This window comes from Neophocaena asiaeorientalis, unplaced genomic scaffold, assembly GCF_003031525.2.
Source record: "Neophocaena asiaeorientalis asiaeorientalis breed wild unplaced genomic scaffold, Neophocaena_asiaeorientalis_V1.1 scaffold629, whole genome shotgun sequence".
Lineage (NCBI taxonomy): Eukaryota > Metazoa > Chordata > Mammalia > Artiodactyla > Phocoenidae > Neophocaena > Neophocaena asiaeorientalis.
Window position 1 is genome coordinate 3,551,348 of NW_020175468.1, and position 27,229 is coordinate 3,578,576.

At 55.2% G+C, this 27,229-nt stretch overlaps 1 protein-coding gene across 2 annotated transcripts; it reads right to left on the reverse strand.

The window, feature by feature from the left end:
* Positions 1–39: 39 nt before the first annotated feature.
* On the reverse strand, positions 40–27,229 carry DHX34 (DExH-box helicase 34). 2 transcript variants are annotated; one of them, XM_024768346.1, is made up of 17 exons: positions 26,945–27,229; positions 23,156–24,138; positions 21,114–21,425; positions 19,384–19,638; positions 16,375–16,477; positions 15,203–15,420; positions 11,569–11,743; positions 10,033–10,226; positions 9,216–9,317; positions 7,169–7,411; positions 6,735–6,908; positions 6,258–6,375; positions 4,948–5,054; positions 2,353–2,634; positions 1,388–1,564; positions 1,034–1,172; positions 40–305 (listed from the first exon to the last, which is right to left on the reverse strand). In XM_024768346.1, the coding sequence occupies exons 2-17, from the start codon at positions 23,858–23,860 to the stop codon at positions 172–174; spliced, it is 3,438 nt and encodes a 1,145-aa protein (XP_024624114.1). In that variant the 5' UTR covers positions 23,861–24,138; positions 26,945–27,229; the 3' UTR covers positions 40–171. The 2 variants fall into 2 exon arrangements, with proteins under 2 accessions (XP_024624114.1, XP_024624115.1); XM_024768347.1 differs by lacking the exon at positions 26,945–27,229 and adding an exon at positions 25,520–26,901.

A 27,229-nucleotide genomic window follows, 5' to 3' on the forward strand; every position in this document is an offset into this window, starting at 1 on the left:
TCGGCAGGCGGACCCCCAACCACTGCGCCACCAGGGAAGTTCCATCGGTGAGACTTTATTCACATAGTTATGCTCCCTCCCAGTGGGGCTGGGCCCAGACCACAGCTCCGCGTCTAGGCTGGGGCTTGGGCGGGAGCCCTGGCCCTGGCCCTGATCCAGGACTGGCTGGGCTCACACATGCTGCCTCCTGTGCCGCAGCACCTCCGTGGGTGTGAACAGAAAGTCCTTCTGGCAGGCCTCGCAGTGGTAGGGCCTCTGCAGGGCAGATGCCTTCTGGAGGGGCTCGGCGGCAGCCTCCTCAGCCCCTAAGGGAGAGGAGATGGGAGGCTGTGAGGGGGACGCTCCATTGCATGCTCTCACCCCCACCCAAATCCCAGAAACCTGGCGGGGTTAGGCTCTCTCCTGGCCTCTGGGGACTCCAGCTCTGTGTCCTCCAGGAAGCCCTCCTTGATCAATACACACACAGAGGCGAGTCTTTACTCTGTGTCCCAGGGGGTGAAAGGGACACAGAGAAAGACACAAGCAGAGACACAGAGACTGAAAGAGACAAACAGCCCTGGGGTGGGACCACGTGGCCCTACAGCCATCTCCCCAGCAAGCACCAGCGGGTGGCGCATGGGGCACCGCAGAAGACTCTGTGTCCGGGTCTGCCCACTGCAGCGTCCCCCGGCTGACAACAGGATGGACGTGGCCAAGGCAGAGAGAGCTGTGGGACAGAGGAAAGAACAAGAGACACGGCAAGAGAGAGACAGAGAAACAGACAGGAACACAGAGGCCGACCGGACAGGCGGAGACACAGAGACCAAAGAGAGACAGACACCACGACCTGAGAATGCGATGGCTGCAGGGCCTCCTGGTCCCGGGCTCTGGGTCCCTGTGACGGAGTCCGCACGTGGCCCCAGCCAGGGCAAACGGCTGAGGTCGTGAGTCCCCAGAGTGTCGAGCAAGTGCCCAGACGCACAGTCAACAACCACAAGCTGGACGGACAGCTGGGCAAACACAGGCGCCCCAGCCGCCACTGCCCCAGCCTCACCTGGGGGACCGTCCTGTGGGGCCTCGGGGCAGGTGCTCTCGTGGGCGATGCGCTCCAAGGGCGTGAAGGGCATGTGCAGGTCGCAGTGGGGGCAGGTCCAGAAGGTGCGGAGACAGTCGCTGTACAGGTCCGCGTCGCTCTGCGACAGGCAGGCTGTGTCAGGCCTGGCTCCCCCCCGCACCCCGCCGCCAGCCTGGGACCTTCCCAGAACCCCTCGGGGCTGGCAGGCCCCTTTCTGAAACTGCATCCCTGGACTAAGCTGGAGTGCGGTTGGGGGCAGAGGGTGGGGGGAATCACTGACGTTGCATTTTCAGGGGCAGGAGGATGAGGGGCCAAGGTGGGGTCTGTGCTCACCGTGAGGCAGCTGTAGGTGAGGAAGTCAGTGACTGCATAGCCCCCTTTGGTGGGATGGGGGGAGGGGGTAGAGCAGCCAAAGAGGCCAGGGAGGCTGGGGGCAGCAGTGATGGTCTGGGGTCCCACATAGAGGTTCTGGATTTCCAGCCCTGTAAGCCGCCGGAGGCTGTAGGAAACCTGAACAAAGAGAGACAGGAAATAGGGGAGAGAGACTCAGGCAGACATGATCGGAGCACCTGGATCCAGCCGTGCCGAAAGTCCACCCCTGGGCTTCTCAGTTATGGGGGCTAATTGCTTAAGCCAATCACAACACGGTTTCAGATACTCATGACCACAGGCTTGTCTAGAACATTCCCTGACGCCCCATCCCCCATCTCACCTGCCTTCCCCAGAGCCCTTCTCTCCTTATGACTGCTGGGAACACATCCAGACCTTAAGTCTGACCTTCAAGTCTGGCCGCCTTGCCCCTTCTCCTCCAGCACGTCAGCCTGTTCCCCTTTCCCTGGTCCACGGGGTCGCACCCCATCCGCGTGTAATAGCAGTAGACTCAGGAGCAATTCTCAACCCCCCGCCACTTAAAGAGGTGGGGGGTCAGCTTCAAATCTGCTCCGTCCGAATTCTTCCCGTCTGTCCTCCACGAATAGACAGATACCTTACAGCTTCCCTCTCACACCCTGCACGCCCTTAACTGCTAACGAGGGGTAACCTGCACCACACATGCAGCATGTATTCACAAACATCTGTTGAATGAGGGCCGCAGGGGTTAATGGCATAGCTCCTGGGGTCAAACCCTGGCTCCCCCCTTACCAGCTGTGTGACGCTGGGCTTGTCATCAACCTCTCTGGTTTGAAAACCCCCAAATGTGTGCATATTGATGAGCTGGAAGCCAGGCCTTCCAGAGATCTCATCCCTATGGCTGATGGCCCCTCTGGCCAAGGGGGTGCAGGTGCCCAGGAGGCGGGTACCTTGGACGCCGTGAACTGCAGCAGCTCCCTGCTCAGGGCTGCCACCTCCTTGCGGTTGACCGGGGCCGTCTCCTCGTCGTCTTTGTCCTCCAGCCGCCACCGGGCCTGGTGGGCCAGCTGCTGGTCCAGGGCGCTTTCCCAGTGGGCCCGAAGCCGCAGGGAAGCCGCCAGGAGCCGGACGGCACTCTCACTGTCCACAAGCTGGAGCTCCAGCCAGCCATCGGCCACCAGACGGCAACAGTCACCATTGGTGTCCAGGGACCGGCTGAACAGCAGGAGGGACTGGAAGAGAAGGGGCAGGGGACAGGCAGTGGCGGGAGGGGCAGGATGCCATCGTAGAGAGGCCCTCGCCTGGCTGGGCTCCTGCCCAGCCCCCACTCACCCACCCACCCATCCAGACGTCCACCCAGCCCTGCAACAAACACTGACCACACGCCTACTCTGTGCCAGACACTCTTCCGGGTGCCAGAGACACAACGTGAACAAGACGGACTCAGTCCTCGCCCCACGGAGCTGAAATTCTACTCGGGGAAAGAGACTAACGAAGACCAAAGAGTAAAATACAGAGCAGGTTCCAAGAAGTCAGGGGCAGGGGAGTCATCACCTGTGCTGGAGGCCAGTGGCCGTCTCTGTCTTCTTAGGGCTGGGGCTACACGTGTGTGTCTTTGTCAACACTTGTCAAATGGCGTGCTTAATATGTGTATGGGTCACTCTCTATACCTTTTATCCTCAAAATATATAAACAAACACTGAATGTTAGTTAACAGGAAGCATGCTGAAGTGCTTACAGGTGAAGGGTGCTGATGTCAGCAACTTACTTTAAAATGCATCAAGAAATTCAAAGGAAAGTCCACCTGTTAAAATAGATCGACGAGTGGAGAGGTGATAAAGACCGAATGTTAGCTGCAGGACTGGGGAGTGGGAATACTGAGTGTTCACTCTACACTTCTTTCAACTTTTCTCTTCGAAAACTGTCAAGATAACACACTGGGGAAAATTCTGTGGGATGGGGCGGGGGTGAGCGGGCAGGGCAGGACTCGCCGCGGGCCAGGGGTCTGTGGGGCTGGTGATAGAACATGAGAGTCCAGTGTGCTGTTCTACTTTCGTGCATGTTTGAAAGTCTCCATCGTCAGAAACTACGGGGCAGGGGCAGGGCGGGGGGGATTGGCCATCAGGCAGCGTCTCAGCCAGCAAAGCCGTGTTTCTGTCCCGAGGTCCTGCTGACCACCAGGACTCCGGCCCTCACCCCACTTCATTCCTCCTCCGGCACTGGTACAGCATCGGGTGTGGTCTCTTACATGTGTGCCTCTCTTTACCATCTGCCTCCCCCACTTATACGTGAGCCCCGCGAACACAGGGAATCTTGTCCATTCTCATCACGACTGCATTCCCAGCGGCCAGAAGAGTACTTAGTGGCTGGTGCCAGCTGGCCACTCAGTACATGTTTGAACGAAGACACAACGGAGCAGATCAGAGTTCGCGTTCTTGGCGCCAGCGGAAATCAGCGTCAACGACATCTCCCAGGGCTCTAGGAAGGGATTCTCTCTTCCCTCTATGTTCCCTGGGACGGAAGCGAGGGGGCCGGGGTAACGGGGACACCCACCTGATGGGGGGAGGCCTTAGGTGTGGCCTGTGACCCTGAGTTCAGGCTCAGCCACTTGCTCACTGTGTGGCTTAGTCAAGGGACATGCCCTCCTCCTCACTGCCCCCTGCACCCAGCCCCATCTTCTCCCCTGTAAAGTGAGAATTGTGGCCAGGCCTGGAACCGCAGGGTGGCCACAGTGGGCACACAGGTGTGGCAGCTACTGCTGTCAGGAACCCCCCTTCCTGGCTGCAGACACATATACGCATGTATATTTGCAATCTGAGCACATTCTCAGCCTCCAGCACCATCGCTTCTGCCCTACGGCCTCAGTCGCCTCCTTGCTGGGCTCCTGGCCTCTGCCCCGTGTCAGACCCTGTCCCGGCTCTGCTCAGAACCCTCTGGTGGTGGTGGGGAGGAGGATCCAGTCTCACCTGCCTCCCTGACCTCTTCTCCAGCCATGCTCCCCCTCACTGACTCTGCTCCAGCTGTTCCCTGTCCACACCAGGCACGTGGTACCTCAGGGCCTTTGCACTTGCTCTTTGCTCTGCCCAGGACACTCTTCCCGCAGAGATCCCTATGGCTTCCTCCCTCCCTCAGGTCTTTACTTGACTGCACCTTCTCAATAAGGCCCACCCGGATCGCCTAATTCTATACTAGAAACTGTCCCCTCCCCTGCCCCCCAACCCACCCCCCCCCAATCCCCTCCCCCGTTCTTTTTATTTTCCCCGAACGCTTATCGCCCTCTACCCTATCAGTTAGTGCTGCACTGCGTTTAGTGCTACTGCCCGCCCTCCCCACCGCTAGTTGTGAGCTCCTGGAGAGCAGGAACCGGGTCTTGCCTTGTGCACCTTCCACAGGTCCTGGCACCCGGCAGGCACTCAGCGAGTAATGAATGACAGCAGCCAGCCGGGGGGAAGGCAGCTCCTCCAGGCCCACCTGGGGCCCCCTGCCCTGGGACACAGCCATGGCACGGGGAGTTGGGAGGCAGGGAGGCTGGGGCAAGGACCCACCTGCAGAGCGGGGATGCGGACACAGTTCACCAGGTACGGTTTGTTGGTCTCCAGCAGGGAGACGAAGGTGAGGAGCTGGTGCTTGCTGCTCATCTTGTCCTTGTCATCTGGAAGGGTCGAGGGGACAGCTCAGCTCCCCGCCACACCCCACACCCGTCATCCCCCAGTGGCTGCCTGTCCCACCCGGGCCGTTCACACGTCCACACAAAGGATATGCTCGCGTGTGTCACGGTAAAACGCCTGTGGCTTATCCTTAAATACTCTGCCGGGCTGGATGTGGTTTTGGCTACGCAGTGACACTAAGAACTATTGTTAATTTTGTTAAGGGTGATGACAGCGTTGTGGTGGTGCAAAAAACCAATCCTTATGAATATGATTTTTATTATTATTACTCACTGGTAAGATGTCCGGGACCTGCTTTAACATGCTCCAGCAAAGAGAAAAAAAAAAAAATCAAGGGGACAGAATAAACAAGGATGGAAAAATGGTGACAGCTACAGCTAGGCAAGAACACGGAGGGTTCCTCACACACTCTCTACTTGCAGAATGCCTGGAACTTACAAAATGTTTCCAAAAAGGAGCAAAACAATGTAATAGGAAGAGGGCAAATTCACTTGGAACTTACAGCCCTTAAAGATTAGAGAGAAAACTTCAAATTCTATCTTTGGTATTTAAAACCATAAACCTTACCTTTGGAGATTGCTGTTTACCATTTTAGCACAGTGTGTTACTTTCTGTACAAACAAGGATGAGTGTTTCAGCACTCAGGCAGAGCACACAACTAGACCTTCACGTTGCAGACGTGAAGCCCGCTCCTGAGGGCAGGGCCTGCACCTGGGGAAGGGCACCCTGGTGGGACTGGCCTGGCCTGAGTGCAGCCTCAGCTGGAGTGACTTTTGTGTCCTGGATCCCACTAGAAGGAAGACCGAATCCAACTGCCTGAACGCTGGGGCTGGGGGAGCCCCCCAGGCAGGACCAAGCCCTGAAGTTCACGGGGCTCCCGGGACAGGTCTCCTGGCAGGCGCTGCTCTAATTGCTAAAACCTCAGGCCTTGGGACGGGCTCGGGGCTCGGGGCAGCCAGCACCACATGGGGAGGGCGAGGCTCAGCAAGGGGTGGACTTGCCAAGGCCACCCAGCCAGGTCTGGCTCTTGGGACCTGCAGGTCCCACGTCAGAAGCCCCAGCAAAGCTGAATGTGGGGAGGAGCGAGGGGGTAACCCCAGACGGCGAGCGGCACCCTGAGGTCACTGTCCTGCCCCTCATGTCCCTGATGGAGGGCTTCCCCCAACCCCCGCCTGGGCTCACGGTACCTCGGCTCCCATCGCCGCCCCTGGCCTCCTGTTCCTGCGTGTGCAGCACCTCAGGGCTGTTGGCGAAGATGCAGGTGGGGTGCAGCACGGCGCCCTGCTTGGTCTCGGTGTGGAAGATCTGGAGAAGCCGAAGGCGGGCGCTGGGTAACAGAGGCCCTCAGACTTGCTCTTCCCGCTGCCAGGTTCCCTCCTCCTCATCTCAACTCAGAAGGCTCCTCCTCCAGGAAGCCCTCCCTGACCTCCTCCAAGGCTAATCAGGTCCCCCTCAGCCCCTGGGTCCCCATCCCGACCCCAACCACTCTGGTCATCTGTCTGGGAACGAGTCTATCCCCCACCCCCGCCACTAGACTGCAGCCCCACAAGGGCATGGCCAGGGCTGTTTCAGTCACTGCTGTATCCCCAGCACAGAGCAGGTGCTGGGAAGGGGTGACAGACGACAAAACACACACAGGGACGGGGAGAGGGAAGGAGACCCACCTGGTCCGAGTCCTTGCGGCCGCTGTTTAACGGGTCCGGGATGGCAAGCTGGGGGTAGAGGCCCCGGCCCAGCACCAGCTTGAGCAGGGCCATCTGGTCCCGAGTCAGGGCCTGGGCTGAGCTGGCGGCCGCCTGCAGCTGTTCCAGGTTGTGCCGGAGCTTAAACTTCACATCCTGGTGGCAACACGGGGGAAGGTGGGTTCCTGAGGGCCCTCCCCACTACCCCAGGGGCTTGTACTGGAATCTGTGGATCCAAGGGTTTCTGTAGACTCCTGTCCATGGAAACCTGCCTACTGAATGAGGGCAGGGCTGTGTCTTCTCGGACCCCAGAGCAAGGCCATGTCCCATAAGACCCCCAGGGCAGCCCACATCCCCGCTCTGATCAACTCCATCCCCAGCCATCCCAGGCACCAGTCAGCCCCACGGCGCCTCACCTGGATGTCCACGTTGTCGCCGGCCCCCTGGGAGGCTGTGCCGCCCCGGTCCTCATCGCTGGAGCAGCCATCCTGGTCCTCCTGGAGCCGCAGCACCTTGCGCCTGCGTCCCTGGCCCTCCTCATGCTGGCGCTTCAGCTGGTAGAGCGCCTGGCGCTCCCGACGCTGCCGTAGCCGACTGTAGCTGTCCCCCGGCTTCGAGGGCTGGGCCCTGGCCAGCAGCCCGTGGTCTTCCAGCAGCTCCTGGGGGTGGGTGGGGCCCAAGTGAGGGACACGGGGCAGGCCAAGCGTGGGCCCGAGTGAGGGACACGGGGCAGGCCAGGCGTGGGCCCGAGTGAGGGACACGGGGCAGGCCAAGCGTGCTCCGGTCTGGGGCCTGCTGCGGGTGGCACAAGACCTCACCCTTAGAGCCACACTCTTCCTCAAATGAAGAACAGGGACCTTCCTGGGGCCTCCCTGCTAGGGCTGAAAGGGGCTGTATGAGAACAACTTTTTGCGCGGTGCCGGGCACACGACCGCTCCAGGAAAGAGCCGTCTCTGTCATCGGCCAATGGAGCACCTGGGTCAGCCGCCAGGAGGGAGGAGAGGAGGCCGGGCGACCACCACCCAGGGTCCTCCCCGGGGCCTCCTCTGCACACAGTCGTCACCAGGCTCCGGGTACGCTCAGAAATGCCAAGACCTGGGCCCCATCCCAGAATGACTGAAGCAGAATCTCGGGAATGTGGGCAGCGCGGGCCCTCCCTGTGATTCCAATGCACGTTAGAGGCCTACTGCCCACGCCTTTGGAGACAGCCTCCCAGGGACCTACTGCATTGGACCTTCTGTTTCTCATCGAGCCCCGACCAACGAGGAGAGATAGGATATCATATGTGACTCAGAGTGAGAGAGAGAAAAGGACCCACACTTTTCATTAGTTTCTCAGCATCTGGGGCTCAACAAAGGTTGAACCGTCGCTCTTTAGAAAGTCAGACATGTTGAGAGATGCCGAGAACGGCTGGGATGTTGGTGGTCCCCAACGTGGAGCCCCCTGTGATTGCGTGGGAGGCCTTGGCGCTGACCGTCCACTCTGGGCCGCAATCTGCCCTCCTGCAGCCGAGAGGAACGGTTACACCAGGGGCTCTTTTATTTTCGTTCCGTGGCACGCTACACGACCGCAGAGAAGTACTCGGCACTGGATCTTTTTGTGCTCGAATGGAAAGAGGCCCGTGGAATATTAACAACACAAGCAAGCTGTGGAACCACATCTTTTTTTTTTTTTGCAGTACGCGTGCCTCTCACTGTTGTGGCCTCTCCCGTTGCGGAGCACAGGCTCCGGACGCGCAGGCTCAGAGGCCATGGCTCACGGGCCCAGCCGCTCCGCGGCACGTGGGATCTCCCCGGACCGGGGCACGAACCCGTGTCCCCTGCATCGGCAGGCGGACTCTCAACCACTGCGCCACCAGGGAAGCCCGAACCACATCCTCATGACGACGATGAAAACTGCAAACACTTGTATGGGAACACCTGTGTGTCGGGCCCTTCTAAATGCTCTAGGTGTATTAACTCATTTAATCTTCATGGGAACGCTGGGAGGCAGGGGCTATTTTTGGCCTCCCCATTTTCAGAGTGAGAAGCTGAGGCCCCGAGAGGCCCAGTAACTCGCCCAGGGTTGCACTGCTAGCAAGCGGCAGAGCTCAGATTCACTGCTGGTATGTCCGGCTCCAAATCTGGTGCCCCGTGCGGCCTGCTGGCACTCGGCCAGCTCGGCTCCCCCACTCCAGAGAAGGCGGCTTTTCGTGAGGATGCGACTTGTGACCCTGTCCACCCCTCCAGGAAACCCTCCTGGATCTCTACTCCTTTGCCCGGGCCGCACTCCACACCTGGTGATGTGACGGTAGGGGAGGCGGGTGTAGGGTGGGACTCTGATGACTGTCATAGGATGGGAAGCCGTGCCGCAGAAGGTGTCATGTACACCCCACTCCAGCGCCCCCCACCCCCACTCGCCAGGTCTGTTCCTGGCCCTGTCTGCCTGGGCAGGCCGGCCCTCACCCCTCCTCCCGGGCCTCACCTTGAACTGGCGCCGCAGGTTGGCCATCTCATACAGCCGATGCTCCTCTATGCCCCGGTGGCGGCACCACCTGCGAGAGTTTCTGCTCCGTTCAGATTTCACCTGGGTGGAGGTCCGGCCACCAGAGGGTCAGGGCCTGGCCAGCTGGGAGGAGGGATGGGAGTGCCGACCCACTGCCCAGACGAACCCAGTGTGAGCCCAAACACCAGCCTCTGGGAGGATGGCAGGCAGGCCTGCCGGCCCTCCCTCAGCACCCACCACCTGCTCTCCTCCTTCTTCCAGGTCTCAGCCCCACTGCCCCCTCCTACAGGAAGCCCTCCCAGACACCACATGGGGTCAGACACTCTCCCTGGGCTCTCCCAGCCCCTTTGGACTCCCCATCACAGCCCATTCTGGCTGGTCACTGTCCAGGGACAGTCTCTCTCCTGCACTGAGCTGGGAGCCCCAGGAGGGCCGGGCCAGGTAGTTTTAGTCACCACTGGGTCCCCAGCACTGCCCAGAACAGGACCCGGCCCAGTCAGGGAACGTGTGCTCAAGATATAGCCCCCAGCCTAAGGCATCTAAACTTTCTCCAGATGGCACTGGCTTTCGTCAGTGCTTTAGAAACCTCAGGCTCCCCCTCAGGCGGGGGCCTCTGCACGTGCTGGTCCCATGAATGGTGGAGTCAGGGTCCTCCCCAGACAGGCCCGGCCTGCGGAGGGCTCAGTGGTCGTCCCTGGGGTGGCGGTGGGGGCACAAGGAGGAGCCACAGCCTCAGGGAGGCTCTGGCCCCGTGCAGAACGACAGCCAGACGGGGGCACCCTGCTGTCAACCTCACCTGCACCCAGGTGTTGAAGACGTTGAAGAGCGTGAAGGGGTCGCCCTGGTCACTCTCCAGGGGTCGCCGCGCCGCCACACACTCTGGGTTGCTCTGGGCGCCGCGGGTGAAGGGCGACTGGACGCTGAGGGCGGCGGCGATGGTGAGCACAGGCTCCGCCAGGTGGAACATGGAGCCCAGGATCAGCATCTTCCCTGGGGGCAGACGCGGCGCTGAGCCTCCTGGGCGCCTGACGGCGTCCCCAGCCCTCTGGGGCCCCCACCCACCCTCCGCCTCACCCACAAAGGGCCGCGGGAGCCAGAGGGACAGAATCAAACCCAGAATCGGATCCCAATGTGATGGAAGACTGTTTCCACCTGCCCCAAGGTCAGTGGCCTGCATGTCACACATCTGACTCACCCTCACTGTTCCCCTTGCCTACCTTTCCAGAAAGTTCCTGTTACACACGTAGCCTCATAAGATAAAGTAGGGCAGTAAAACAAGGCTGTCCCAGAACCCCTTAGCTCCGTCACCTCAGGCAAGTCCCTCCTCCTCTCTGTGCCTCTGTTTCCCCATCTGTGAAATGGGTTAACTGCAGCATCTACCTGCTGTGAGGATGAACTGTGTTTCACCTGGGAAGCACAGGGAGCTCCACCTGGCACAGAGGAAGAACGGTAACTGAGCCACCGGGGCCCAGAACTGCCCAGCACTGCATCATCTGTGTCGCCTGCTCCGCAGGGCCTGGGGACCCACGGTGCCAGCCCGGCTGATGGGGGGCCTCCCTGGCGAGCGAGTGACAGCCTTTCTCTGAGCCTCGTTTTCCTCAACTGTACAACAGGAGCGCCCAGAGGCCCTCCCCTCACCAGGTGAAGATGAAATAAGGGCCACAAAGTCTTCCACTGACGCAAAGCAAATGCTCACAGACTGTTCTCTTTCTTCTCAGATCTGATTCTCCTTGCACTAGCCCTGTTTCCTTCTCAAATAAACAAAAATAACCATTTCCATAGCTGTGGGTGGCCCTCAGGGTTGGTGGTATCCAGGCTGCTGCCCGTACTGACGCTCCAGCGTGTCGCAATGATGGGGACTTTAACGATATTGACGCAGGCAGAAAGCTCCCCTGAGAATTATGCCTGGGAAGTGGTGCCCCAGATGGTAGAACTCAGCTAGCAATATTCTCTGGGCCGTGGATTGTTGGTAGACACAGAATGTCTCAAGTCAGGAGAATTGGGCAAGATAAATATGGCTCGGTCAGCGAGTTCCTCGGCAGGGGCAGGGATGACTCAGGATGGGCAAGAGGAAGAGGCAGGAGGTTTCGACATCCAACCACAATAGAGGGGGTACCACGTGGAGCTGGGGACAGGCTGTGCAGAGGAGGGAAATGTCTGTTTTGTTTACTGCTATATCCCTGGCGCTAGAACAGGACCTGACACAGAGGACCTGATAATGAATGGACAGGGCCCAGAGAAGGACCAGACTTGACCCCGGGGCACTCAGAGCAAGCGGTGTCCCACACCCATTCCCAAGACCCTATGTGATCACCCCAAGGGGGGTCCTCACCAATCACGACGTCCACAGGCAGCTGGGCCAGCAGGGACCCAATGGGGGTGAGGGCCTCTGAGCTGTCCAGGGCCCCCTGGTCCCGGAGGTAGAGGATGGCCGTTTCCAAGCTGGTTGGTGGGGGGGGCTCGATGAAGGGAAAGGTTCGGGGGTCCCCCACACTCATGCCCTTCATCTGGAATGAGAACCAAACCCTGTCAGGAATGGGGAACACATGAGCCACTGTGGAACACTGGGGGACTCAGGGATAACAAACTTGTGATACTTTAAAATGCCCAACGTCAAGGTTCATTGTACCGAAGCAGGGAAGGAGGGCCATTATCTGTCTGTCTGCCTAGCCGCTCTTCTCCACACCCTGGCCACGGAGCGAGCAGATGATCTAAGCTGGACCAGTTGAGGTTTCTCAGCCCCTGGTCAGAGCGACTGGCTAAGGAATGAGCACATGACCTGAGCTGGGCCATTCAGAATCCTTCCCTGGGACTTTGCAGACTGGAGCTGAGAGAGAGAAGCTCCAGCATCCTCTCTGGTTGTGAGAAGCCAGGATGGAAGCCCAGAGCTGTTGTGGTTAGTTTTTCCACTGCCTGGAAATTAGCCCATTCACAGCAGATGGAGAAATCCTTAATTTTTGCTAAGCTAGACCTCCCCCCAACATGGACACACAAATCCATAAAAGCCCCTTTTCTGCTAACAACAGTTTGAGTTGGGTTTCTCTCACTTTTGACCAAAGCATCCCAACTGATTCAAAGGCCCAGAGGGGTAGCAGGTCACGGGGAGAAAGCAGTGAAACATGTATCATCACCAGGCCTGGCATGGCATAGGGAAGCGGCACCTCTCTGGTGAGTGGATGAAGGAAGGGCTGGCATGGCGGCTCCCATGACCATGAGAGAGTGAGAACAAGGCTCAGAGAGACTAGGGGATCTGCCAAAGTCTCTGGGTAAGGTGACCTGCTCTCCTGGGCCTGATCTGGAGGGCACCAGAAGTTCTGGCATCCTCCCAGCAGCCAGTGGTACCACCTTCCTCCCTGCTCACTAAGCTATGGTGTTGTCTGGGAGATCACTAATACTCATTAAAAGACCTTTAAATGAGAAGCTCTGGGTGAGGGGTAGGGCACGGCTGGTTTTTGTTTTTCTAAGCACTCTCACGATTCCAAAGTGTAGCTGAGACTGCGAATCACTGCTCCGATCCAGTCGGGCAGTGCCACCCCGCCACCCCGGACAATTACAGGTCACAGGGTGGACACGTGACCTAGTTCTGCTGACAAGACAGGATGGGAGACCAGCCAGGGGGCTTCTGGAAAAGGTTCCCACGGCCTTAAAAATGAGACCCACAAACTGGGAAGTCCCTGGCGGTCCAGTGGTTGGGACTCTGCACTTTCACTGCCGTGGGCCTGGCTTCAATCCCTGCTTGGGGAACTAAGATCCTGGAAGCTGCTCGGCACGGCCAAAAAAAAAAAAAAAAATGAGACCCACAAAGAGGGGCAGTTCATCGCCTCTGCAGCCAGATAGTGAAGGAGGAGGAGGTGCTGCCCATGGCTACCAGAGCCAGGTGGCATTCATGAGGCACACTCTGGAGCCTGACAGCCTCAGATGGAATCTGGGCTCTGCCACTTGCCAGCCATACCACATGGATCAAGCTACTTAACCTCTCTGCATCCTGTTTCTCATCCATAAATTGCAATAAGTTTACCTACTACAGAGATTGTGTGAGGAGCAAAATTTATATACATAACTCAGGCACCTAGAACAGAGCTAGCACACAGGAAGTACGAGGTAAGTGCTTTTTATCATCATCATCGTTATTAGGACAGCTGCTGATAAGCTGAGGCTGGAAAGCTAGAAAAAAACCCTGTTCCGGGCTTCCCTGGTGGCGCAGTGGTTGAGAGTCTGCCTGCCAATGCAGGGGACACGGGTTCGAGCCCCGGTCTGGGAGGGTCCCACATGCCGCGGAGCAACTGGGCCCGTGAGCCACAACTGCTGAGCCTGCGCGTCTGGAGCCTGTGCTCCGCAGCGGGAGAGGCCGCGATGGTGAGAGGCCCGCGCACCGTGATGAGGAGTGGCCCCCGCTTGCCACAGCTGGAGAAAGCCCTCGCACAGAAACGAAGACCCAACACAGCCATAAATAAATAAATAATTAAAAAAAAAAAAAAAAAACCCTGTTCCTTTATGACATCACCATTCTATTTAATAACCAAGCCTGGGGACTTCCCTGGTGGTCTAGTGGGTAAGACTCCACGCTCCCAGTGCAGGGGGTCCGGGTTCAATCCCCGGTCGGGGAACTAGATCTTGCATGCCGCGACTAAAAAAACATCCCAAGTGCTGCAACTAAGACCTGGCACAACGAAAAAAAAATATATAGATAGATATAGATAGATAAATAAATAAATAACCAAGCCTGGAATTTCCCTATCTCAAGGTTTCCTGTTACGTGAAACGGTACGTTTTCTATTGTTCAAGTCAGCATTTTTCAAACAGCAGGTCATGTGAGTCAGGAACTCCACGACAGGGGTCACAACTGGCATTTTTTTAAAAGGAAATCAAATGAATAGAAACAATGAGTGTGCGTCGCCCATAGGAAAGGGGGCTGGTTCATGCCTCTCTCTCACCTGGGCACGTGTGAGCCTGAGGCAGATGCCACCTGCTGTTCCCCATTTTCAATTCCTGCTTCTTCCTGAGCACAGAGACTACACTTCCCAGCCTGCCCTGCAGTGAGGAGTGGCCACAGAACCGAGCTCTCACCAGGGTGAGTGGAAGGGAAGTACACTGCTTGTGGACCTGGCCCTCACACCCTCCCAAACGTTAAGTCCCACGCTCTCTCCCCATCGCTGGCTGACACACATGATGAAGACGCCCCAGGGAGATGATGGAGCCATGAGAGGAAGAAGGCCCAGGTCTCTGAATAAAGGAAACTGCCCACCAACCCAAGGACTAACGTCCTGCTGTGTTGGCTGTTATGTGAGTGGGTCTATTTGTCACAGCAGCCTAATCTAAGCAAATGACATCTAAGCCATGACATAAAATGTACTGAGAAACCCCGTTTTTTTTTTGTTTGTTTTCGTTTTAATAAATTTATTTATTTTTGGCTGTGTTGGGTCTTCATTGCTGTGCGTGGGCTCTTCTCTAGTTGCAGCGAGCGGGGGCTACTCTTCGTTGTGGTGTGAGGGCTTCTCACTGCAGTGGCTTCTCTTGTTGCGGAGCACAGGCTCTAGGGGCACAAGCTTCAGTAGTTGTGGCATACGGGCTCAATAGTTGTGGCTCACGGGCTTAGTTGCTCCACCGTACATGGGATCTTCCCGGACCAGGGCTCGAACCCATGTCTCCTGCATTGGCAGGCAGATTCTTAACCACTGTGCCACCAGGGAAGCCCAAAACCCCGGTTTTAAAAGCCACTTCTTGATGGGTTTTCTGTTACAGCTGAAAGCATTGTGACTGAGTCACAAGGTTCTTCCCATGACCCTGTGGATTTGGGGGAACAGTTCTCCCCTCAATACGGGATCTGACATTTGGAAGGAATGAGTTCCACTCAGTGGCCTGGCCAGCCCTGCCCTTCCTGACCCTGAAACCATGTCTAAATGCCTCCTGGGTTCCTCTCTGGCACCAGCACTCAGGATGCAGTCCCCTACCAGCCCCTGCCTCACCTGCAGCACCAGTGCATCCAGGGCGACCCTCCGAATCTCCGGGACAGGGTAGGGGGCGAAGGCATCGTAGTCCGATTCGGCATAGAGGCGGAAGCAGACACCAGGGCCCGTGCGGCCCGCCCGGCCCTTACGCTGCTCAGCGCTGGCCTGACTGATCCAGAACTCCTGCAGCCGCTGCAGTTTGGCCTGCGGGTCATAGCTCATCTCCTTCACCTTCCCTGGGTGGGCAGGAGGGTAGCAGGGAGGGAAGGGAATGTGTGTGCAGAAGCCACGTGGGCCCTCCATGCGCCTGGCCCTCTACCCAGCCGTTCACTCACTGACGCCCTCACTTACTCCTTTGTTCCAGTAACACTAACTGAGAGCTTACTCTTGGCCCCACCCTACCATTTTGTTAATGTATTCTTTAGTTTCCTCATTCACTTATCTTTCCATTTATTTTCTCAAGCCTTTTCTTACTCAGAGGTTCAGTCATCCAACATAAACTTATGGAATCTTTTATCGTCAGTGGCATCAGATTCAATACAATAAGATAACTGCTGACATTTACTGAGCATTCACCCTGTGCCAGGTTCCAGCCTCAGCCCCCAAATGTATTAACGTCTTTAATCCTCAACACCCGAGGGAGGTGCTGTTATGACTGCCATTTTACAAAGGAGCAAACAGACGCACTGAGAGTCACACAGCCGGCAGTGTACCTGCAGGCTGGCGCCAGTGTCTCCTCGCCACTAGGCTATGCTGACTTTCCAGAGAACAGTCTCGTTGGGAAGACAGACAATAGATAGATCAAGATATATAAAATATAATGCCCGTACTATGAAGAAAAATAAAGCCTCATAAGGGAAGTGACAGTGAAAGGAGATCACTTAGATAAAGTGAACAAGTGGGCTTCTCTAATGGGGAGACATTTGCGCAGGTCCTGACATAAGGTGAGGGAGTGAGCCGTGTAAAAATCTGGGGAGAGACAGCTCTCTGCAGAGACGACGGTAAGTGCAAAGGCCCTGAGGCAGGAGCAAGCTAGGAAGGCCTGGGCAGGATTAAGATGCTGCCACTGCTACACAGCCCTAACACTACCTCCTCCCTGCTGTGGTCCAGAGTTCCCTCACTACATGTGCACAGCTCCAAACCCCACACTTCTCACCAGATCCTTGAGGTAGCTGGGGGGCAGCGCTTACCAGAATCTACGACAAAGCGGATCCCATCAATGGTGACTGAGGTTTCAGCGATGTTGGTGGAGAGGATGCACTTCCGGACTCCAGGTGGGGCCACGTCGAACACCTGGGGTATAGTGAAGAGGCGGCGTCAGTGCCTTGTCTTTCTCTCACCCCAGGCCCTTTGCACAACTAACTCGGCACTCACTAACCCATGTGTCCAGTGGCCTCCTGGATGTCCCATGGGCACCTCACAGTCATATGTCTAAAACAGCCTCAGCACCTTCTACTGAACCCTTCCCTACTCGGGCCCCCATCTTAGAGATGGCTCCTCATCTACTGCATCACCGGGACCAGAACCTGGGCTGTCCTGGGTGTTCCCTCCCTTCTCACCCACCCCACCACACCAGATCATCTTGAACAGCTCATGAATTCACTCCCTCCTCCCCAAACCCACAGCCCAGGCCTGCCCTGCTCCACGCCCCTCCTCTCCCACCCCAATCCCGCTCCAGCTTCCTCCCTGGTCTCTAGTCTCATCCCCTCCCATCCAGCCTTCACGTGCAGCAGAGGGATCTGCTAAAGCACAAACTGGCACTGCCCGCCACCTTGCTCAGAACCTTCCCATGACCCCTCCAGTGCCCTCAGGACAAAGCCCACCACCACAATGGGTCTTCAAGGTCCCTGGTGGTCTAACCCTGCCCACCTCTCCAGTCCCATCTCTCCTGACTTCCCCTTCACAATCTGGACCCAGCCACTTTGAGTGCAGTTTCCCAGCTGTCCTATCTTTCTCTCACCCCAGGCCCTTTGCACAAGCCCTTCTCATGGACCCAAGAGACAGCCAAGCACAGTGGTTAAGAGTGGCTGTCAGCAACTGCCGCCTGCAGGCCAAATCCACCCGTTTTTGTAAATCGAGTTTTAACGGAACACCGCCTCACCAGGTCAGTCTACAGCTGCTTGCTACCTGTAATAGTAGAGTAGTTACGACAGAGCCCATAGAGCCCATAAACACTAAAAATTTGCCCTCTTCACAGAAAGTCTGCCAACCTCTGGTTAAGAGTATGGGCTCTGGTACCAAATTACGAAGCTCTACAGCCTGGCTCTGCCAATTACGTGACTTTGCATAAGTGCCTACGTCTCAGTTTCTGTATCTACTGAATGGGGACAACAGGACATGGCGCACAGGGCGGCTGTGAAGCTTAGAGACAAGGAGTGCACAGAGCTCAGGACTCTGCCCAGCACAAAACCAGTGCTGCACACGCTTCAGCTGGGACACGCTTCTCCTCGCCCCCTTCCTACAATGGGGCTTTCTCAGGTCTCCACGTACAGAGTCCCTTCCTCCAGGAAGCCTTTCCTGAATCCACCAAGACTCTGCTCTCAGAGTATCCAGAGTTCTCCTCTACCACTTGTGGGATTGTCAATTACTTGTCTATCCCCCCTCAGCGGACCAGCAGCTTGAGGGGAAGAACCATATCTCAGCTCCCTCCAAGAGGGCCCTTGGAGCAAGGGGAGCACTAAGGAGGTGCTCAAAGCTTGTTTCTTTAATCACTAAACAACCAAGTCTGACCTGAAGGGATTCTTCCGGAGGTGACTATGGTAGTCAGCCTGCAGCACGGCCTGGGGGAGTCTCAACTCCTGGGATTCACACCCTCACCCAGTACCTTCCCCCTGAACAGGGCAGACCGGGTTAAAAACTAAGGGATAGGGCTTCCCTGGTGGCGCAGTGGTTAAGAAACCACCTGCCAATGCAGGGGACACAGGTTCGAGCCCTGGTCCAGGAAGATCCCACATGCCGTGAAGCAACTAAGCCCGTGCGCCACAACTACTGAGCCTGTGCTCTAGAGTCTGCGAGCCACAACTACTGAAGCCCACGTGCCTACAGCCCATGCCCCACAACAAGAGAAGCCACCACAATGAGAAGCCCACACACTGCAACGAACAGTAGCCCCCACTCGCCACAGCTAGAGAAAGCCCATGCGCAGCAATGAAGACCCAACGCAGCCAAAAATAAATAAATAAATAGATAAATTTAAAAATAAATAAGTAAAATAAAACTATCTACTATCTGGAAATTAAAAACAAAACAAAAAACAAAAAAACTAAGAGATACTGTAGAAATGATCGTTTGTGATTTCCAAAGCTAGGTCATAAAAGATGCTGTGGCTTCTACTTTGGTCTCTTGGGAAGAGCCAGCCACCATATTGTGAGGACACTCAAACAGCCCCCTAGAGAGGCCCCCAGCCAACAGCCAGCTCCACCTGAGAAGATAATCTTTCAGCCCCAGTCAAGCCTTCAGATGAGAGCATCCCCAGCTGACATCTGACTGCAACCTCATGAGAGACCCTGAGCCAGAACCATCCAGCTAAGCTCCTCCCAGATTCCTGATCTACAGAAACTATGTGAGATAATGCATGTAACAATAAACATGCTGCTAGGTTTGGGGGTAATTTGTTATATGGCAATCAATAACTAAGACAGTGACCCAAAGGCCTCTCTCCCAGCACCCTTCCATTCCAACCAGGCAGTCTTTTCACCTTTCCCCACACCCCACTCACAGGTTCCCATCTCCAGGCCTTTGCTCAAGCTGGTTCCCGCCACCTGGACTGCCTTCCTCCCTCTTCTCCTACTCAAAACCCTCCTTGTCTGGGGCTTCCCTGGTGGCACAGTGGTTGAGAGTCCGCCTGCCGATGCAGGGGACACGGGTTCGTGCCCCGGTCCGGGAAGATCCCACATGCCGCGGAGCAGCTGGGCCCGTGAGCCATGGCCGCTGAGCCTGCGCGTCCGGAGCCTGTGCTCCGCGACGGGAGAGGCCACAACAGTGAGAGGCCCGCGTACCGCAAAGAAAAAGGAAAAAAACCCTCCTTGTCCTCCAAAGCTCAGCTCCAATGCCTCCCACCTCATCAGGAACTCAAAGATGGGAGCAGCCCCTCTGCAGCCCACAGCCCTGGCTTGTGGGGTCACATCTGTCCTGCATTAGCTGCCCTCAACCCCCCCCAGACCCCCATCTGCCCCACGTGGCCTGGCTGCATGCGCCACCTTGTCCTGGTCGGCCACAGAGAGGGCACTGTGCAGCGGCAGCACCGCCCAGCGCTGGGTGTGGCTGGCGTAGGTCTGGGCGGCCTCGAGCACGGCGCTGATCTCCGCCATGCCACTGAGGAAGACCAAGAGGTCACCCCGCTCCTCGGGTGGGTACTTATTGTCAATGGCCTCCAGCACCCTGAGGAAGGGCCGCGGGTCCAGCTTCTCTGACTTGGATGTTGTCGGCTCGGCCTCCTGCGGCTGGTACACGACCTGTGAGGAGACAGCCCCAGGCAGGAGCATACCTTGTCACTCCAGCTCCCAAGCAATGGGGCGAGGAGGCCACAGGCTGACAGAGAAGACACAGATCAGTCAGGCAGCAGACAGCACACTCAAAGACGGTATCTGAGGAGGATGTGATAAAAGGTCAAAGTATCAAGGTAACTGGAAGGTTTCTGGGGTGCTGGTAATGTTCATGTTTTTTAATCTGGGTGCTGGCTCTATACAGGTATTTAATTTGTGAGAATTAATTGAGCTGTACACTTGTGATATGGGTACTCTTTTGTATCTGGAGTATAACTCCAACAGGAACAAAATTTTAAGGGGTGGAGTTGGGATTAAAACTCTAGAAATCACTTCTCTGAAAGCAACCTCACTGCTTCTAATGGCTACTTAGAAGACAGACTGATGGGCATTTAGACCCAGAAACCACAAGGGACAGTGCATCTCCTGGGGCTAGGAACCTCAGAGCTCTTATCAATTCTTAGGCCCCAAAACAAGAGGAAGTAGTGGTTATCAAAACCATAAAGGAGGGCTTCCCTGGTGGCGCAGTGGTTGAGAGTCCGCCTGCCTATGCAGGGGACACGGGTCCGTGCCCCGGTCTGGGAGGATCCCACATGCCGTGGAGCGGCTGCGCCCGTGAGCCATGGCCGCTGAGCCTGTGCGTCCGGAGCCTGTGCTCCGCAACGGGAGAGGCCGCAACAGTGAGAGGTCCGTGTACCACAAAAAAATACTAAAAAAACCTAAAAAAAAACCATAAAGGAGAGAGCTGTGTGGAGAGACATCTCGAAAAGGAGCTGTGACTTCGGGTGAGGGTCACAGTTCACTGGAGACCTCAGGGGAGGGGCTGACTCTCCTTTTCCCACTGGCCAACCAGAAGGCAGAGGGGAAAGGGGTCCGTTTGTGCCTCCCAGGGAAGACAGGAAGGTGGGGAAGGGACAAGGAGATCTGGAAGGGCAAAGAGAAGCTATCGAGCACAGGGACATGTCTGGCTGCGAGTGGGATTCAAGTCCTGGCTCTGCCACTTCTGAGATACTGCTAAACACCCTGTGATGCAAAGGGCAGCCAAGAATTACCCAGACCCAAACGTCAAAAGCGCTGAGTCTAGAAACCCTGCCCTGTGAGATGGTAGAGCAATGAGAAAAGGGGAGCCTGGGTCCCTGAGTGACCATGTAGAACAGAGCTGCCCATCAGCCTGGACCAGCCACACCTGGCTGGCTTGGGTTATATAAGAAAAATTTATTTCTATGTTACTTGAGCCTTTAAATTTTGGGGTCTCCTCTAACAAGCACTTAGCACTCTATCCAGCACCCTGTAAATGCTCCAAAAACAGCAACTTTAAAAAAGAGAGAGAGAGAGAACATCATTCATCAAAGAGATGGGAAACAGAAAAAGAGAAGAGAAGGGACATGTCCAGGGTGGCCAGAGACCAGGTGGGAAGTCTGGGGAGGGGCAAGGCGGGCACTGACCGTGATGGGGAAGAGCCTCCCGGGAACCTGTACCACGGGGGCACCGCCGAAGTAGCTGGAAAAGAGCGAGATGTTGATGGTGGCTGACATGAGGATGACCTTGAGGTCAGGTCGCTGGGGCAGCAGGCGCCGGAGGATACCCAGGAGGAAGTCGTTGTGGAGGTGCCGCTCGTGGACTTCATCCACGATCAGGACCTGGTACTGCGGCAGGCGGGGCTCCCGCTGGATTTGCCTCAGGAGCAGCCCCACTGTCAGGAACACAATCTTGGTGGCTGCCGAGCGTGTGCTCTCAAAACGGATCTGGTAGCCGACCTGGGAGTGGGGGGCAGTGGGAACGTGTGGTCAGGAGAGGACCTGGGCCTGGGCCACAGCCCCTCGCCCTCCCCAAATTGAAAATCTGAGCAAATGTCCCACATCAGACTCTGGAGTCCAACAGGCTTGGGTTCAAACGCCACCTCTGCCACTTAGTGCTGTTGACTTGGGCAACTCCATCCCGCAGATGCGTATTTTTTCCTCCTAGATGCTGTGAGAATTACATGTGCCAATGCACATAAAGTACTTGGCACAGAGCCTGATGTATGCTACTAATTAATCATAACAGTAATGCTTAACCCTTCTTTGAGTCCTTTCTATGTACCAGGAACTACTTTAAATCTTTATGTATATCAACTCACTTCATCCTCACAACTACCACACAATATAAGCACTAGTATTACCCTCACCTCAGAAATGGAGAAACTGACACGAGTCGTCCAAAGTAAAATCGCTAAAAAGTGTTATTGAGAGGAAATGTATCTTAACCCCTACCTCACACATAGATTTCAGATGAATTACAGTCCTAAATGTAAAGGTTTTTAGAAAAAAACAGAACATCTTCATGACCTTAAAGTATGCAAAAATTCCTTACACAGAACCCAAAGGGTGGCAACCATAAAAAGAAAATGACAGACTGTATTATATTTAAATGAAAAGACACCATCATCAAAAGACACCATTCAGAAAATGAAAGGAAACTCACAGAAGACAAGATTTACAATACATAAATCCTACAAAGGCCTCATATCCAGATGCTATAAAGATATATAAATCAAGAACAAAAGCACAGAAAACACAAAAGCGAAATGGGAAAAAGACTTGAACAGACACTTCACAAAAGATGATCTCCAAATGGCTAATACATACATGAAAAGGCACTCAACGTCCTTAGTCATCAAGGAAACACAAATTAAAACTCACAACGCAGGGACTTCCCTGGTGGTCCAGTGGGTAAGACTCTGCGTTCCCAATGCAGGGGGCCCCGGTGCAATCCCTGGTCGGGGAACTAGATCCCGCATGCTTGCTGTGACTAAGAAGTCCGCATGCTGCAACTAAAAGATCCCGCGTGCTGCAACTAAGACCCAGCACAGCCAAAACAAACAAATAAATAAATTTTCAAAAAAGTAACAAAAAGAGGAGAAAATAATCTGTGATATTCTATCACTAACGCAGGTCTGATAATCTAGCACTAAAATGACGATCTATCCCTAAGAATAGTGATGACTCTTGAGGCCTCAAGGCAGTAACTGGGAGGCGAAACGAGGAGGTTTCTGGGGTGCTGGTAAGTTTGACTTTTTTACCTGAATGCTAGTTACACAAATGCAGTCAACTTATGAAAATTCACAGAGTTATATACGTATGATACGTGCATTCTTCTGTGTTGAGAGTATGATAACTTCAAAAACAAAAAATTTTAAGTGGTCGAGCCAGGATTAGAACCCTAGAACTCATTAGTAGGAAGCATCCTCATTCTTTTTTTGTGACTGCCTAGAAAAAGACTGATAACCACGGAGGCATTTCCGATTTTTGACTGTTAAGGTGCTATATTGGGTAATGTTAGTGCCTTTGTCATTTGGACCATCTCCAGGCCAATCGATACATAAATTTCTACAAGAATCATCGCTGGGTCAAAGGGTAAGTGTTTTCGTAACGATACTGCCATAGGACAACCAACTTATTCCGCGAGGTCACTGGGAAAAACTGGAAACCTGTTCTGTCCCACTCACCTGTGAGCCATACTGACTGAGGCTCTCAAAGCCAACCCGCTTCGCCAGTGAGATGCAGGCGATTCGCCGGGGCTGCGTGCATGCCACGTGACTGAAGCCAGCGGCCAGCAGATACTGGGGCACCTGAGTGGACTTGCCGCAGCCCGTGTCACCTGCCACCACCACCACCTGGTGCTCCTTCAGCGTCTGCAGGATGCGATCCCCATACTGGGCGATGGGCAGTGCCAAGCGCTCACGCTGCAGTTTGGCCAGCCGCCCAAACGCCTGCTTCTGGCCAAAGTCCAGGTAGTGCAACAGGGCTTGGCGGAACTCAGACACTCTCTCCGGGGCCAGGCGCCTGCCTAGCCCCCGAGAGCGCCGAGTGTCGGGGCCAAGGACGGAGAGGTTGATGCGGTAGCGTGGGTCGTAAGCGCGAGGTAGGTCGGCCAGTGCCGGGATGCTGTGCTTGGGACGCCTAGAGTCTTTCTCCTCCTTCCTGGTGGTCTTGAGATTCTGGAATCTCTGCAAGCGTTCAAAGAAGGTCCAGAACTTCTGGCACTCCTCAGAACCCTGCCGGATATAATCCTCATCACCGAAGAAGGCGTCCTCGAAGAGGCGACGTGTCTCTGGACAATTCCAGTCCCATTTCTCCGGGTCCTCTTCCTGACTGGGAGCCGGGGGTCGGTCTCGGGGACCCCTGCCCTCCCTTGTTCTGGGAGGCGGCATGCTGTGGCTAATCCCAGTGTTGTCACAAAACTGGCCTCAGTTGTGATCACCTAGACCAGATATTCCCCACCTCCTGCAGTGAGAGGCCAGTGCCTGCAGTAAGGAAGCACTTTGTCTTCAAAAAGCTGATTTCCTCCTCAGGGGTGGGATAGGATCACGGCAGGTGCCAGCAGAGTAAATGGCCTGTGGCCTGGGTCAAGCTGGTGACACACAGGGCACCTCATGACTCCTGTGGTGATCTCTGGGATGGACACAAGTTCATGCTAGGATTTCGGGCCCTGAATGTTTGCGGGAGAGAACAGAAGACATTCATTCATTTTTAGAAACATTTACTGAGAGCCTGCTGTTTTGCAAGCACTGGACTGGGGGGAGGGACAGCAATGAATAGGACCACGCTGAGTACCCACAGGTGGTCATTTCACCAGACTCTGACAACCCCAAGATGGAGGCTGTGATAAAGGAAGCCCAGGGGGTTGCGGGAGCCTTCCTTGACTGTGCTTGGGAGTCAGGGAAGGATCCCCGGAGGAGGGAATGTTTGACCTGAAGAAATGTAGGCCATGTGGCCAGTCAACAGCAGAACGTGGTCCTGAGAGGTGATAACATGAGAGAGTTGTGGTCCACTGAGTTTCAGGGCTCCTGGGAACCCTTTGAAATCAAGTGCACAGTTTTGCAAGTGTTGCATTATGTATGTTTTGTTTTTGCCTGCCCGGCACTTCTTTTTCTTTTCTTTTCTTTTTTTTTCAGAAAAACGAATGCACTTTCCTTTGGAGAGCAGCCCTTCCTGGAATCCACATGGTTCCCACTGCGTTTAAGTGAAGAGAATTCCTACTGGTTGGGCAAGTGACAAAGGCCTGGCCAATCACAGTACCCTACTCCCCCTTTAACCAGTGACTGGTCTGAAGAGCGGACACATTGGCCCGAGGAGGGCCAATCAGGGCCTTTCCCTGGAATTTACACTATGTTATTAGGAGACAAAAGCTTATTTACTGTGGCTAAGCAAGGACAATATAAACAGGGAGTTGTTTGTAGTAGCTCTTAAATAGTCTTTTCTAGAAATCTATCCTACAGAAAAGGCTGCACGTGGGCACAGTGAGGCACACACAAGGATGGTCACCGAGCAACTACAAGGAGAGAAGTGGAAGAGGGACGGGGAGAAGCTTGGCAACATCATTCAATGCCTGAGGCTTAGTTCCCGCCAACCCTCCACTTCATGGCTACACGAGAAAATGTCTTTTTCTTAAGGTTTGGTTTCTGACTCTTAGCTGCGTAAGTCCTAACTAACAAAGCACATCCCCGCGTACGTGCAATTTTCCGGAGGGAAGCCCATCACTCAGATTCTTCAAAGAGTTTATGATCTTAAAGGGGTCCCGAGACTTCCACGGTAAAGACTTCATGGTCAAACAGATCTGGGTTTGAATCGCAGCTTTATCAGATGTGTGACCACTGGCAAATTAAACCCTTTGAGGTTTTCTTCATCTATAAAATGGGGACAATACCCATCTCAAAACATTGCAACGTTTATCACCTAGCCTGGCACAGAGAAGCTAAATGGGTAACTGGTATACAAGTCCAGTGAGAGAAACCACGGGCATATAACCTGGAAAAAAAATCACACTCAAATGGCCACAATTCACCTTGGTTCATTAGCAATGCTCTCACCTACTCTGCCTGCAGTCTCTGAGGGCCACCACAGAAGAGTTCAGAGCTTCCATCTCTGTAGCCTCAGAGGGACCCAGACCAACCCTGGGAGTTATTAGAGCCAGGTGAGGGTTTCAGCTGAAGAACTTGCGAACTGGCAGAGCTGTTTCCCACAGGAGCAGTATACATGTGTGGGGATGTGTGGGGAGTGCACATCACTTCCTGGTAAACACCTGGGCTGCGTGATACCACAGCACCTTCAGAGGGAATTCCTGTTCTAGAAGGGAAGGAAAAGGCCTTGAAAGACTGCTGTGATGCTGAGCCAGTGTTTCTCAGAAGAAGACAAGGACAATTAGATGGAGGAGAGCATTCCTCCCAGACCGCTAACTGCCTGTCCTTGCATGTGGGCCGGAATGAGAGCACCCTCATGACTCTCAAGGAATCCATTCTCTTAAGACTACCTTTTCGACTTCCTGGATCTACTAGTTTCTCTGTAACTGTGTCTCGGACCATCTCTTGGTCTCTTGGCCTGTATTTCCTAGGCTTAAGGCTTTTAGAGGTTTTCTCCACTTCCCTATCTCTCTCCTGTCTGGCTCTCCATCTTCAGGTCTCTTGTCTTTTTTGGTCCATCCTGCTCACCACCCTCATCTCTCTTCCCTGTCCTTGCCTGGTCCCATCTCTTTTCATTTATCTACTGCTCTCCCAGCATTATCTGATTTTCTCTCCAGCTGTCTTTCTCCATTCGACGCCACTCTACTTCAGTTTTCCATCTGACTGTCTCATTTTCTGTTTGAATTTTTTTTTTCCGACTCTCCGTTTTCGTCTCTCTCCATCACTCTCTTCCTCCATCGTGACTCTCTCATCTCTCTCCATTTCTCCCTAAAATTTTGTCACTCAGTTGTCTGAAGCTTTAACAATAGCTAACATTTACTTAGGGCTGACGCATGTATCAGGTACTATTCTAAATCACTCATATATATTTATATGCATACATATACATCATACACACATATACACACTTTTCTCGCAACCTTAGTTTCCACTCTCATCTTTCTACGTTTCCCTCCATTTCCCAAGTTCCCGGTGCGATCGCATTTCTCTCGTACTCCCTCTAAGCCTCTCTCGGTAGGACCCATCAGCCTCTTGCCCTCGATCTCTCCAGTTTTCGGGTTCCCTCCTCTCTCAACCTCCCTGTCTCTCGGTCCCTCAGTTTCTCGAAGCTTCTTTCCGTGCCTCCATTTCTTTCAGGCTCTCTGATCCTCAGGTTCTCTTAGGAACGCTCAGGCTCCACCTCGGTCTGTGTCTCCCGGCTGCTCGGCCTCCTCCAACACACTGCCTCATCTCGGGATTTCCCTCCCCCCTCAGCTCGCTCCCAAGATGTTCCCGGACCCGATCGGACTCCGGCCGCCGCCGCCACCACCCTGCGCAGCCGCCCCGCCCCCTCACCTCGTTCACCGCCGCGAACGCCTCAACTTCCGGTCCGCAGGGTCCCTCACGCTCCCGAAACCGGTCCTGCGCCTGCGCACGCCATCCTCACAGCCCAGCCCCGCCCCACTGCAGACTCGAACCAGTGAGCAGCTGCGAGCGCCCAAGACTCACTCTGCGCCTGCGTACAGCACGCTCAGGCCCCGCCTCACTTAGGGCGGAGCCTCGGGTGACGCTGCGCCCTCTAGGGGTTCGGTGGGGGCGTGACGGTGGAGACTTGCTCTACGTTGCGCTAGAGCTTGCATC